At 42.4% G+C, this 13,880-nt stretch overlaps 1 protein-coding gene across 2 annotated transcripts in view; it reads right to left on the bottom strand.

The window, feature by feature from the left end:
* The window catches only part of arhgap21b (Rho GTPase activating protein 21b), a 45,105-nt gene that overhangs the window by 28,378 nt on the left and 2,847 nt on the right, over nt 1-13,880 (bottom strand). For both annotated transcript variants that reach the window (XM_084058238.1, XM_084058239.1), the window contains exons 3-4: nt 3,389-3,574; nt 3,179-3,200 (exon numbers count right to left, since the gene is read on the bottom strand). In XM_084058238.1, the coding sequence (XP_083914364.1) occupies nt 3,179-3,200; nt 3,389-3,574 (208 nt within the window). The remainder of the gene's footprint in view (nt 1-3,178; nt 3,201-3,388; nt 3,575-13,880) is intronic.

Below are 13,880 nucleotides of genomic sequence, written 5' to 3'. Positions count from 1 at the left end.
GGCACATTGCAAAAGTGCATTACAAGTACATTTCTACAATGCTGCTTCAGGAACCAGATAATCACAAATTACTGTCAACAATTAGATGTATCGTCTGCTTTTAGTGTGTACTGTAGCATTGAAGCCATCTATTACAATTTCAGGTCATCCTATTTGGCTGTATACGCTTAACAGAAAAATGTGTCTTCCAAATACAGTGTGTAGTTTCCATATATGACGATTCTTGATGGGTTCCAATCATCTTTTACTTACAACTAAATCAATAACAGCGAAGTTATAGGATGTCATTAAACACTAGCCCATTTCCTGGACAGGATGAGCAGTTGGGATGAAAACAATCTACCCGACACAAAGGGCCCTCCCTTTGTGTCCCTTGTGTAAATTTCACCTTTTTCCTTTTTCCACCAGAGGGAGACAGGCTTGGGCAAAGTGACTCATCGGAGGCCTTCCTCTACACTTGCTGAATGTTTACGCCCAGTCACATGTGCCAAATACTTCAGTGATATTACAGTGATTTACGGCTCAAAAACTAAATCTCATCTCCAGCTTGTATTTATCTAGTCTGGCTAACGGCAACTGTGTGGTACAGATCAGTGGTTTCAGTTCAGAGTTGCATTAGCCAGGCTAGCATTTACCAACTATGTAAAAATGCCTATGAAAAAGAATGGCAAGGTGTGAGTCACTCATAGCCATTCGTGTGACACATGGGCCACCAGCACAACAACATAAACAAAGGGATTCCCTTTCTTTCATGTTTTTGAGGGATTTCCCTTGTGTCAGCAAACTCACCATAATGCCCATAGCCATGAGCTAATAACGAAGCATGGACACATCGCATGCACATACACACACAGAAAGGTTGACAGATATGACAACAACTGTGATTTTCAAACGGGTACCAAGGCAGTTTGTGGCGTAAAGCCGATTTATACTTACTTGTGCTCCAGTGATGGGCACCAAAAATAACAGATCTACAATGCATCGCATTTTTAGAGCATGACACAGCACGCAACCAAGTATAAATCAGGCACATGTATGCAGTAAAAAAAGTTAAGAGATGACTACTGGTGGGCAAACACATTTCAAATCACAAGCCATCCCATCCTTCAGCCAAGCGCTGTGATAAAAGAGCTTTGTCTGGGCTGTGGGCCCTAATCCAATAAGATAATTTATGTCAGTCCTGACTCCTGCGCTGTCGCCGAGGCGGGCCAGTTTGGGCAGGGATCATCTCAGGTTGTGTTTTCACAACTCTGGCAAGCTGCCATCGAGTCCCCTCTGTCCAGTATTATGCAACCGTCAGGATTCTTGGCTCGCTGGGCCAAAAAGTCCCCATTTTCTGCAGTTTCACCTTTTAGGCCCATCATAAATCACTACAGCTAGAGAGGAAACGGTGAACTCTGCAGATGTTTTTCCCCCCACTACATGAAAGTCATTTACCACATCTACCATGTGTGCCTCATGGTCTGTTTTATATCATTAATTTAGGGAGCTTCCTTTCCATTGGCTGGACAAATTATGTTTTTATTTCTGCAAATGTATTTATTTTCCCATCATGAAGACTAACTTCATTAACACCACTTCTTTCCTCTACAGCAATCTTTCTGTTTCTTTGCTGTACATTTTCTTTCATAATTATTTACTTGCAATTGAAAGAGTTAGTGACAGCACACAACAACACCCCCCCCCCCCCCCCATGGTCAACAAAGGGCAGATCAGACTAAACAAAGTGTTAAGCACACAAACAAGCCACAGAGAGGTCACCACACTGTGATCACATTAGGATGGAATGGGCCATAGCGGTGTTAACTCAATCAAACAGACCATGCCTATGTCATAGGGGTCGTCACAGGACCAACAAGAAAGGGGCGCTCCGCGCATATATATCCGGCCGCCAGGCTGGGCGGGCTACCGAGGGCAGTTTAAATCATGGGTTGCAGCCATCAGGACATGTGGTAGCTAGCAAGGGGTTAATTGGATGTTACATTCATGATCTATGGTGTTTTGTATAAAATAATAATAACCCCCTGGCACAATTAGAGCCAAACAGTAAGGAATATCAAAAAGATGTTTAACGATTATTGTCACATGACTCCTGAGATCATTTGTTGTATATGGGGTGCTCCAATGGGACAAAGTGAAATCGCTTGGCTCTGCATTATAGAAGCCCCTCAGTGTGTGAATTAAAATTTAAGGTGTATGGGAGGCCTCTCCCATAAACTTTAGAAGCCAATCAGTATGGAAAGCCAGTCGGTATGGAAATTTACAAATTCTGTATCATACATGTTTATCAATGACTCGAAAAATTATTTGTTAAAAAAAGTTGTTGTGAGTTTTTGACCAAATAGTAAAAAAATGCAACGACACATTAGGCAGAAATATGGGCCTATATTATATACATTTTGATAGTAAATTAGTAATTTTTTCACCTCTTTGGGTAAATTTGTAATTTTTTTCACCATCAGTTGAAGCTTCGTGATCATGAGTAAAAATGCCCAGACTCATTACGTGCTTTAAAAAAAGTTTTGAATGGGAAAACATATTCATGACGCAGAGGGCGTGTTTTTTTATATTAGACTTGGATACTTTATAGCGCCAAAATAATTTGAACATTTTGATTTGAATTTCTTACTTGGTCTACTGGCTGCATCCTGATCTGGTTTGCGAGATAAGCTCTAGACTCACAGATAGAAAGTTGGATCCTACCTAAATTGACCTGCGGCTCCATTACCCGAAATGCATCAAATGACTAAATGGCAGGCTCAAACAAGCATGCAACAAACATGCATGCATGCACACAGAAATCCAAAACATAAACAACAGTAAATAGCAGACCTGCAAACCTTGGGAAAATGTTTTGTGTGTGGGGGAGGGGTTGAAACTACAGCTTTCTAACAACTTTACTCTGGAGAGGGAGAAAAGCGGAAACAAATACAGATTGGAGCTACGTGAAGGATGCAGGACAGCAACAGGTGGTGCTAACCAAACCCTTTTATGTCTTCACAAAAGGTCAGCCACACACACAGCGGCTATATTGTTCCCTGCACATAAGGAAGTAAAAAAAAAATAGAGCCAGAGAGCAGATAGATTAAGATTCATTACGAGAGGGAGAGGCACTGTACTGACTCAGCACAGTCTGAAAAGTAGACATGAAGAGGTACAGCCTCATTATTCTGCTTACCTCTGCGGCCGTGATCTTCCTCCTGCAAAAAGACATGAGAGAGAGAGAGAGAGACTTGAATTACTTCAGTGCCCACACAGTCAAGGAATTTAACACTTATGTATTACGTTTGTTGACTCTGCGTTATCATCGCAAGTGGTTAGGCAAACAATATTCAGGTGGGTTCAGACACACGTCCTTATTAGACCTATATGATATGAGTCTGGTTACCGGAAAGGACCCGTGCACGGCCGACTCTGGAGGGTACACGATGAAGTGACGCAGGGTGAAGCCAAAGCCATGAGAGGTGCGACGCAGGCGGACGGTTTTAGGCCCCGGCCATGAGAAAGGCTCCTCATCTGCCGAGTACAACACCGCGGAGGGATCAGCCAGGTCGCCCCACTCTGCAGAATCATTCTACAAAAATAAATGAGAAGGGGAAAAGGGAGACATGAGTGTTAATAAAAAATATATCCAACTCTGTACAGGTCTTGACTGAGTGGGTTAGAAGGCGGAAAGTTCGGTCAAGAGAAGTCCGGAAAACCTAATGGGCTTAAAGAAAAAAGAACCACGACTGACAACATGTACATGTCTTTGAGTTGCATATTTCACAAAGGATAATTGAATTAATCCATTAAGACCGGGAACGCATCCGTGTCATTCTAAGATTTCTTTGGCTATTCAAAAATAGCAGATAAACAAGCTCATAGCACGGCACCAAGTGCCGCGCTATGAGCTTGTAGATCAGCTATTTTTTAGGGGGGAAATTCGTGAAAATGTGTGCAAATCTTTGTATACATATGTTTTTAAGGGCAAGATTTTTTAACTCAAATCTTTGCTTTAAAAAAAACAAACATATGTTGCTATAACATCAGTGGTTCTCAAACTTTTTTCATGTCAAGGACCCCCAAAATTATATGTATTTGAGACCCCCATCTCAAAATATTTGGTTCCAGGGATAGCGCGCTCAGTGCCACACTATGAGCTTGTATATCTGCTATTTTCTTAAACACAAAGAAATCTAAAGTTACACACAGATGCGTTCCCGGATGGAATGGGTTAAGAAGAGCAACATTAGTAATGTGTTGGTTTTATGAAATGGAAGACCTGCTCTGGAAGAGAAGGGGTCCTTATTAAATGTCTCCAGTGTTAACAGTCAATTCATGGTGTCCCATTTCCACAATTGTTTTTGTGTGGCGCAATGCAGGATTTAGGGCTTTTGACACCCACGTCCCTGTTTACTAACTATTTATAGCCTCACACCTTTGTGGTAACGTGTGTATGAGTAAACCCCCCCCCCCCCCCGGTCTCATATTCCATGGTCCAGTACAACTTTCAGGGAACTGTTCAAACAGTCTTGACTCTTGTACTTCCATACTGGTGAAAACGTGTTCCCTGACCCCTCTCAACCAAACACTCCTCCTCCCTGTCACTCCTCTTAGCCTAGAGCTTCACCCACAATGAGAGGAATGTGATGAGCATGCACATCAATCCTGTCTGGGGGTGGGGGTAGGTGATGATGAGTAAAATGTCAGAAAATCGCAAAGAGTGAGGCGTCAAATAAATAGTTAGTGCATGTACCACATAGGCACAGATCTAATAGTGGGGTCGCAGGTTTGAAACAGGCTTGTGCATCATCTAGCTCTCTACTCTGTACTAATTAAGATGAAAATTCCGTAATAGTGTAATATTACAATAATATCAGTGATGTTTAACACTAACGCTACATTGTAAACAACAAATACATGTTGAAATAATAGGGAAATAAATATTTACAAGTCTTTGTTGGACCAAACAGAACACAGTGCCAGTCTTGAAACACGGCTGTGTTGTCAAAGTCATTGGGCCTGTGTGTATCCTACGCTGAGAGCGCAGCCTCTCGTCCATGTAAACATGCAAAAACAAATTCCACATTCATAAAATGATAGAAAAACAGCGACGCGTTTCCCAATTCCCACCATTCAAATGACCAGTGTGAATACACCTTAAACACGACTGCCAGACAAAGAACAACAAAGCACGAGGGATCTGGACAGGTGGAAAACTATTGCCGAGTAACCACATGAACCCTAGCATCCCTATTCTGTGCATGTCATAATAGGCAAACATTCTGTAAAAATTGGCAAACCTTCGGTGAAAATAGATCTACAAGAACATATTTTCAGGGAAGAGATTTGGTGTAGAGGCAAAAAAGGAAGGGACCAAGTATAGACGCCTGGGGAACCCCGGTCAACAAAGTATATAGTGTTTAAGTGGTTAACTGATTTTTGACAGGTGGACAACTATAAACAACTATAAAGGTGGACAACTATACACTATTGCAGAGTTTAAATGACTTTGGCAGGTGGACAACAGTGACCCATTATTTTACCTGCATTATGTGCATCACTTCCTATGTATTGGATAAATAAAGAAATATACAGTATATCATTTCTGAGCTCTGTTGACAGCTCTAGTTTTCATTTACATAAGAATAAATAGATTTGGGAATTGGGATGTTATTAGTTTAATTCTAAAAGAAGACAGGGTAGATCTCCCACCTCCTCAAGCTGCTGCAGGCTGTACTGGAAGAGCCAAACCACATTTCAATAACAAACAATGAGCAACAATTTGTTCACACTTGCAAGAAACCACCAGCTCCCACTTCCATTCCTACTGTATGCTGTCGCTCCCACCATAATGAAGAATGTTCAGTGTACTACTACTTATTTACCTCACCTTTGATGGTTCGTTAGAAATGCACTGTAGGCCTGGAGGTCTTGTATCAAGTTACAGCATGTTTCACTACCATCTCGGCACATGGCTTCTAAAACAGAAAGGCTACAACTTAAACCAGTGGCTTGGGAAAGTAGTTTACAGTGGGAACCATAAGTGCCAGCGGGAAATTAGGGGTTCAAACATGCTTTTGAGGACAACGGACCAATAGCGTTTGTGTTGCTAGCTGGGAAAATAGAGCTACAGGTGCAGCTGACACCCATGTATTACGTGGGAACAGGCAGAACAGGTTTCAGTCTGTTCAACCCAGCTTTGACTGGCCCACAGCTCCAGTGCTTCCACATTTAAATCTGCGTGTAAGCCCGGGTATCCTCGCTCAATTCCCAACCATTTGAATCCATAACTGCAGAGGAGCTTGTGGTGAAATGACAATAGATCAAGTGCATGGCATGCTTTGCAAAGTTTGCATGCTTGCCTGGCTTCCCAAGGGATGCCAATCCCAGCCCAGTTGATCAGATTTAGCAGCCAGGCCAAAGAGCCATTTGCAACTCTCAGATCTCAGATGTGTAGGGCAGAAGGGGGGTGTGTGCCACTCCTGACAGACGCATGCCTAGCAGGGTTAGCATTGCACTTGCATATGTTAATACTGTGGTGACCACCAACTAGGCCAATAAATTCAGAATCACATTCGCTGACAGCCCTCCCCTTCCTCTTGCTTAGTTTAGACTCCACTGAATCAGTGTGCCAATCATTAGAATTAGTTTGACCACAGAGGCAGATTCCAATGTCCTATAAAAAAGGCCATGACCAGTAGTCTATAAAGCAAAATACATTAAAGAAACGCCTACACCAAAATACACACCTAATCTCACCAGCTTACAATAGAATGCCTCTCTTCCATTTATGAATCACCACAATGCCCGACTGATATTTGCACTGGGTGAGGCACCTAGGAGAGTATTTCCAAGAAAGCATTTGTTCTGATGGATATCAATGGAAATGAAAAGCTAACCGGGCCCCTTGTTAGCAAAACCTCTCAGGGCAGGAATGATGATCCAGACCATGGTCCATTTAATTTATTATGAACTTGGAGGCAAAACTAATCCTAGATCAGAGCTGCCGCTCTTGACAGACTACATCCCATATACATTCTCAATCCCAGCCTTATGCCGCATCAGACAAGAAACCTCCATGGAATTCCAACCAGAATGCTGCCAATTACTGAACAAGCTGCATTAAGTCGAAAACATTCACAGAGTTATGCAAGTTAACATGTAGGCATAATGTGAGTGGAATGGACCCCGAAACATGCTCTGGCTTATCAATGAGTTGTTTGCACGTAGGCTATCATGCTAAAAACAGATTGCATGTGGCAATTTTCAGAAGAGTTGTAGCATGACCACATACACATCTACTAAAAAATAAAAGGAGGGGAAAAATGGTTAGGTGAAACATAGCATAGCGGGGCGTATGGCATTCTGTTAGTGGTATTATCTATTAGGATTGGTATCCTTTGGGCTTTATCCAAACAATAATATCGGTGCTAAACCGGTACTTTTGAAACAGTGCCAGTGCCTAAACTGATACTTTGATAGAAACAACGTTTTTTTGCCTCTGACTCTGAACTAAGGGGTGTGTTTTTGTATGTTTGTGTACGCGTGTGCTGCATCCTCCTCACACACAACCTGATCAAATGAAATGTAGAGAACATGCACATGAGGAAATTCAACTGAATTTAAAAAAAATATACGCCATCCACGTACAAGGGCAGTCATGCACTTATGAACATGCAGCATGGAGACATTGGAGAGACCAGCCTAATGATGATCATGCACTAAATTGCATGAATGCGAGGTATATGAAACGATGACACATCATGGGCCCCTGTGTTTTGAAAGGCTCGCTCTGACATCACCAAATGATACATTACATGGATCATAATGACATCAGCTCTAAAAATACCAAAACATGTAAACAGCCTCCTTAAACTGTGAAAAGGCCCAGTTCTCTGTGGGCTGCCAAATTCTACACCACATCCAGCCCAAACCAAGCACTTATCTGTGAAAGGCCTAAGATAATGATACAGAGGGCCTCTGGCGAGCCTTGGGCGTTTCATTCTTGTAATGCTGTTAAGGGTAAAAGTATCATTTACATTTACTAGCCTCTGTAGACAACGTGGGCTATGTTTTCTGCACTCTAAGAGCCCCCGCACTTGATGAGTGCGAGACTTGAAAAACATAGTAGCATTTTCCATCAAGAGAGCTCATGTATAGAAGAGAAATTACCAATCTATACCATCACATGCAGAGGACATTTCACACAGAAGTGGACATTTTGGCCTGCAGGTGACGCTAGAGGAGAGTCCACGCAGGGGTTGACGATGAGTTACATTTTAGCCACTGGCCCAGAAACGTTACTTTTGATTCTTCAAATAACAGTCAAGAATTCACCATCAACATTAATAAAATAAACCATCTGCTGCCTATTATATATATATATATATATATATATATATATATATATATATATATATATAAATTGTTCATTATATTATATTATTATTTAAATAATTATATCATGGTCACTGTCAAAATAAAAATAAACTAGAAAAAGTGGTCCTCGAAGTACAGGTCTCTGCAAGGTCAGGTAGGTTATTGTGGGCCAGCAATGTTCGGAATTCAGTTATTATAGAGCTGAGTGGAATCTGTAGAAGTTGCAGGATTAATGTTGATGAAGTTATTGCACAATAGGCCTATGTGAAAAGGGTGGCACATTCCTCTGCCTTTCACACCAATCGGATGCTGTGTTAGGGTGGCATTTCTTCCTTGGCCTAGTGGGAATGTGCGTGAAAAGTGTCACGGTAATCAAACGCTACGTTCACTCCTGCAAACTTTAGAAGCCAATCTTAGCCAATCAGGATAGAATATGAAAAATCGGACAGATCTGTCTTGATCACATGACTATAGAGATAGTGTGTACCAATATGAAAAATCGGACCGATCTGTCTTGATCACATGACTATAGAGATAGTGTGTACCGATGTGCGTGATGTTTGGACAAAATCTGTAGGTGTCATATCAAAACTATTGTTTCGCAAAAATTGGCGCTATAACAGGCCGATCTGAAAAATGCAGGGCAGAGGGTCTGCTCTGGCATCCAGGGAGAGTGTGTGCTAAGGTTGTGTGATCAGCCAAAAAAACACTGATTGCCGATATATTGTAGATCTGCCATTTTCTGCGCACGACCCTGTCTACATTCGGCTGTAACACGTGCAGTGTCGGTTTAATATAGTAACGTGACTGGGCCCTGTCAATGAACAGAGATGAGACGACACAACTGTCTTTCTGCTGCCATGCATGCACCCCTCTCACTAATTACACTAAACTAATTACAATGATATCATTTTTAAAATTCTTAGATCCATTTTCCATGTCGCATTTTGAAAGGAGCCTAAATAAATAGCTAACATAAATGTTCATTCTGTGAACACATGCATTTTTTATTTCAGGTTGGGTATGATGGTCATCACTGTATTTTTCAGCCTAGCCTAACAGTTAACTAACCAAATAATGATGTCGGCTATCCGGTTGAAAAACGATCCGTTATCCAATATCCCTAAGCAAAGATGTTGTTTTAGTTGACAAGGGTCAGTTCCTACTCATACTTGTAAGCCAATGTTTTGCTTGCCAGTCATTGGCTGAAACCTTCAAGATTGTTTGTGAGGTCACATGGGGCTTTAATATCCAAAAGAGGTGCTGTGTCAGTTGTTTGGTCATTCACTTTGTTTGCTCAGTTTTTAGAGATGAGCAGTAGTGCTGCGGCAGTACATCACAACCTGCTATCTGTTAAGTCAGGGTTTCTGAAAGTGGGTGCCGTGACACCCTAGTGTTCTAGTCCAGGGGTGCCTCGGAATACTTTGATATTTGGAATGTATCAATATCACTTGAGTTTAAACATCAAGTACAGAATCAGTCCTCCTTATGGACTTGAGATATTCTCTACATTTTTCCTTGTGACACATCTGGGTGGAAAAGTGTACACATTTGTACTCTTCCTTACATGTCAGCAAATGTCAACGGCTGAAAGGAAAATATGGATAGGTTTCGTAGAGAACAAATAACGTTACACCCATTTGACATTGGAGGCCATGTCTGATGAGTCAGGAGCAGCAGAATGACCAAAAGTAAGGCTTTATAAGGATTGTTGCAGTCGGGTTTCAGCTGGAGTGGCGCTGCTACCTGCCCCTTACCGGTATGCCTGATCTGCAGGGAGAAGTTGTCAACTGTAAAAAAAAAAATTTAAAAAAGATTTGGTGCTGCCAATCCTCGATTCATGAGTGAAAGTTCAGTCAACATCTCAGTTTTTAATTTAAATGTTTTAATAAATGTGTAATTTGCCAAAAGTGGGGGGATTCGGACACTTGGGCAGGGCAGTGGTATGGTACCCATACCCAACCACCACTGTGGAGTCTAGGGGTTCGAATCCAATGGGGTGCATCCTGCTTTGTTGAGGTTATATAGTATATGCATGCAATTGGCCCGTGTTTGTGGGAGAAAGCCGGGCGGGGACTGGGAGGGTGATATTACAGTATGTACTCCTATGGGCTGGGGAGGCACCAGTCTACAGGGAGTGTTGGGCGGGAGTAGTAGGATGGAGGTGGAGGCTCTACATCCTCCCTCTGGGGGCTCCTCACTGGCAGGCGAGGAGCTGCCAGTGAGGACCAGTGAGGACCACTACATTCGGGAGAAGGGGGATAAAAGGCAAAAAGGGGGAGGACGCTTGTTAAATCAATAGCCTGCATCCAACCATGTGCAACTGAATACCGGACTTCCTGACGAGCCGACACCAAGTGATGAGAATGGCAACATGACATTCTCTGACCCTCAACACAGGAGCCCTGCGTGCAGAGTCCTCTCCTCTGCTCCCTGTACAGTGTACACACACACACACACACACACGACTGCGTGGCCATGCACAGCTCCAACGTCCTCATCAAGTTGTGCTAACGACACAACAGTGATGGGCTGATTCACAAGAGTGAGACTGCTTACAGGGATAAGGTCAGATCAGTGACACACAGGCGTCAAGAGAACAACCTCGCTCTCGACATCAACAAGACCAAAGAGCTGACTGTGGACTACAGGAGGCTGAGAGAACACGCCCCTATCTACATTGACAGCGTTGTAGTGGAGAATGGATCAGAGATTTTAAGTTCCTCTGCATACACAACACTGAGGAGTGAGGACCTCAAATGGGTCACACACACAATGGGCGTCACAATGGCCGTCACAATTCTCACAAACGTAACCTGCTTATTCTGGTACGCAGACAGTCATATAAATCTGTCTGGTGTCACTGATGTCAAGCTCCAACATCGCTCTGTGATATCAGAAGCTCATGGATCGGTTGTCCAGAACCACCCATATATGCTATACTTGTGTCTCACACACAAGTATAGCTTAATATCAGACTGAAGAATGAAAGCTTCAGTCTGACATGGCCTCCACTCTACTCGATTTCTAAGGGATTTCTAGGGGGAGGATTTGACTTTCCTTAACCAATCAACATACTCAGTCCGCTCTGTAAACTGTGTTGGACCATTCTTCAATCAAATAAACATGTTTACAACATTATTGACATATGCGGCACATTTCAAGTACGTGCCTGGTGTTTAGATCCCATTGCCTGAAGGGAAAGTCAGCTGAACATGTTGAACTGATTGATCCAGTCAGTGAAGGACCTGTTGACTAGTACACAACGCACACGGAAGTCCAAGCTCCAGCCAAGCATTGAACAAACTGATTAACAAATGAACGAGATGTTTTAGTGGAATGATTGAGTACAGTGAAAAGAAAGATAATTGCCTCCACTACGTTATTACTCCACACCAGTCACCTCAGCTCCTGCACACAACTTCAGTGCTCTCTGTGTCCAGCATTCTTTGGTGGAGCACCCTGGGTGCCTCAAATAGAAAATAGTTCAACTTTTGGAGGAGAGCCGCCCAACAATGTCACAGAGGGTTGTAACGACATGGCCACAAGTGGCAAACATTGAGAGGAGGTGTCTCGCCCAGTGCATGTGTAGCTCTCTGGACATAATATCCATTCCAAAGTGTTCCGGCGCTCAAAAAAACACTTTTTGTGACTACGGAAGAATGCTATTGTGACAAAATCTGGTGGTGTCAACATTTGATGAATCCAATCGGAAATAGATTCAATGAGCCCATACCATGGGATAATTGTAATTAGCCCTATAGATTTTAACCTGTTGATATTCACAGATTCAATGATTCTGAACTGAAGCTCAAAAGTAGGTGAGCTGTTTAAACAAGGAGATGGAAAAAGTGCCCTGGCTTTTTTGTGTAGGTTGGCTTGGATTTACCACATGTGCTACACAGAAAGCATACACTGAGGGGGATCTGAATCCTATAAGTCATCTCTATACTCCAGAGACATAAAAGACACACACAACCGTAAGGCAACAGGAAGTAACAGTCGCCTTCTATTCAATTGAAGATCCATTTTCCCTTTCCGATATTCATCAGTGAGCCATATGATGCCTGTGCAGACTGCAGAGGGTTCTGTAAATGGCAGCTAAGCTAAGTGAGTTACACTCTGAGCCTTGATGAGGGCCAGATCATGGAAAGAGGGGGATCTGTTTCTCTATTGCTGTTGATAGTGCCAAGTGTAGATCACACTGACTGCATCATATTAAAACAAAATAAACAAAATCAAAATTATAGCAAAAATCTCAGCACCTTTCATACAGAGGACAAAAGTTACAAACCATAAATTAGGTACTAAAATGTATTTCTGTCACACACACAAGGGATGCACCTAATAGCTGTGTATATTTGTTTTGTCATTGACATCATTTCACTCTGCAACAGCAAACTAAAATATGCACACAAAAAAAGCCTAAAGTATAAAAGTCTGAATCAATCACAGTAGGTTTTCTTGAGATTAAGAGCCATCACAAAAAAAGGACGAGATCAGGCCGAGAAGCACTCTCGTCTAAATAGAGGAATGCATCCACAGGGAGCAGGTATGGAGTGATCACTGTCCAACTGTCTGGCACAGGGGTCCTGCAAATACAACAGTGGCTGCAGTATTTAGATTCTCTGCATTACTCGGCGGCTGGTCATATTTGCCATTCAATCTAAGATATTTTCCCCTACTCTGTTTGCTCATCTATGAAACCTTTTCCATTCCTGGTTTCAGCTATCCCACAAAATAACCACTGTCCCTAAAGGTCATAATGATGAAATGTGAATAGAAGTCTGTAAGGAAAAGTTTCAAAACAGTAGCAGGGGGGATTGTGCTGTTCTGAAGAATTTCGTCATTTTAGGGGCCCGGCCAATTGGTCTTTGGTGTTGTCCATTTTTTGAGGGCACAAAGGCCAAATGCCAGGGCAGGAAGGCCATCAAATAAAACAAGTTTTAGTTCATTGAAATAATTAATTGAATTTAAGGGTTAAGGATGTTTTTAAATGTAGACTATCTGCAGTGAAATAAAGAAATTATGGTATTTACAATCTGATCCTAGCTCAACCCGGCACCAATCAAAGTTACTGGATTGGTTTAAACTTAAAGACGAGGACTCACGCGAGTTAAGAATTCAGAATCTCAACAAAAGACATTGCCGTCTACATGACAAGAAAGAGACACTGGTGTCTACATATTGACAAGAAGTCAGATGGCATTAAGGCCACTGTGGCCTCAGGGCATACCATTTTTTTGAGGGGCACAAGAGCAAACTGAGGGGCAACGACGGCCATGGGCTCCCTGAAATTCCTGCCCCGATTACAACATAATGCGCTATAGCTGGCGAATCACGGAAAGCCTGACAGGGGTCAGCTTCCATTAATTGAGGAAATGATGTGTAATGCATGCACAAGAGACCTCCTGGGTAAAAATGTGACTGACCTCAGGGAAAAGGCTTGTGCCATACCAGACTAAAAAGGGGGGTATAAAAGAAAACATCCACTCAAAACCTCCTTAAAATCATCA

Source organism: Gymnoscopelus microlampas, assembly GCF_963454915.1.
Source record: "Gymnoscopelus microlampas genome assembly, chromosome: 5".
NCBI classification, from domain to species: domain Eukaryota; kingdom Metazoa; phylum Chordata; class Actinopteri; order Myctophiformes; family Myctophidae; genus Gymnoscopelus; species Gymnoscopelus microlampas.
This window is presented reverse-complemented; position numbering and strand designations above follow the sequence as displayed.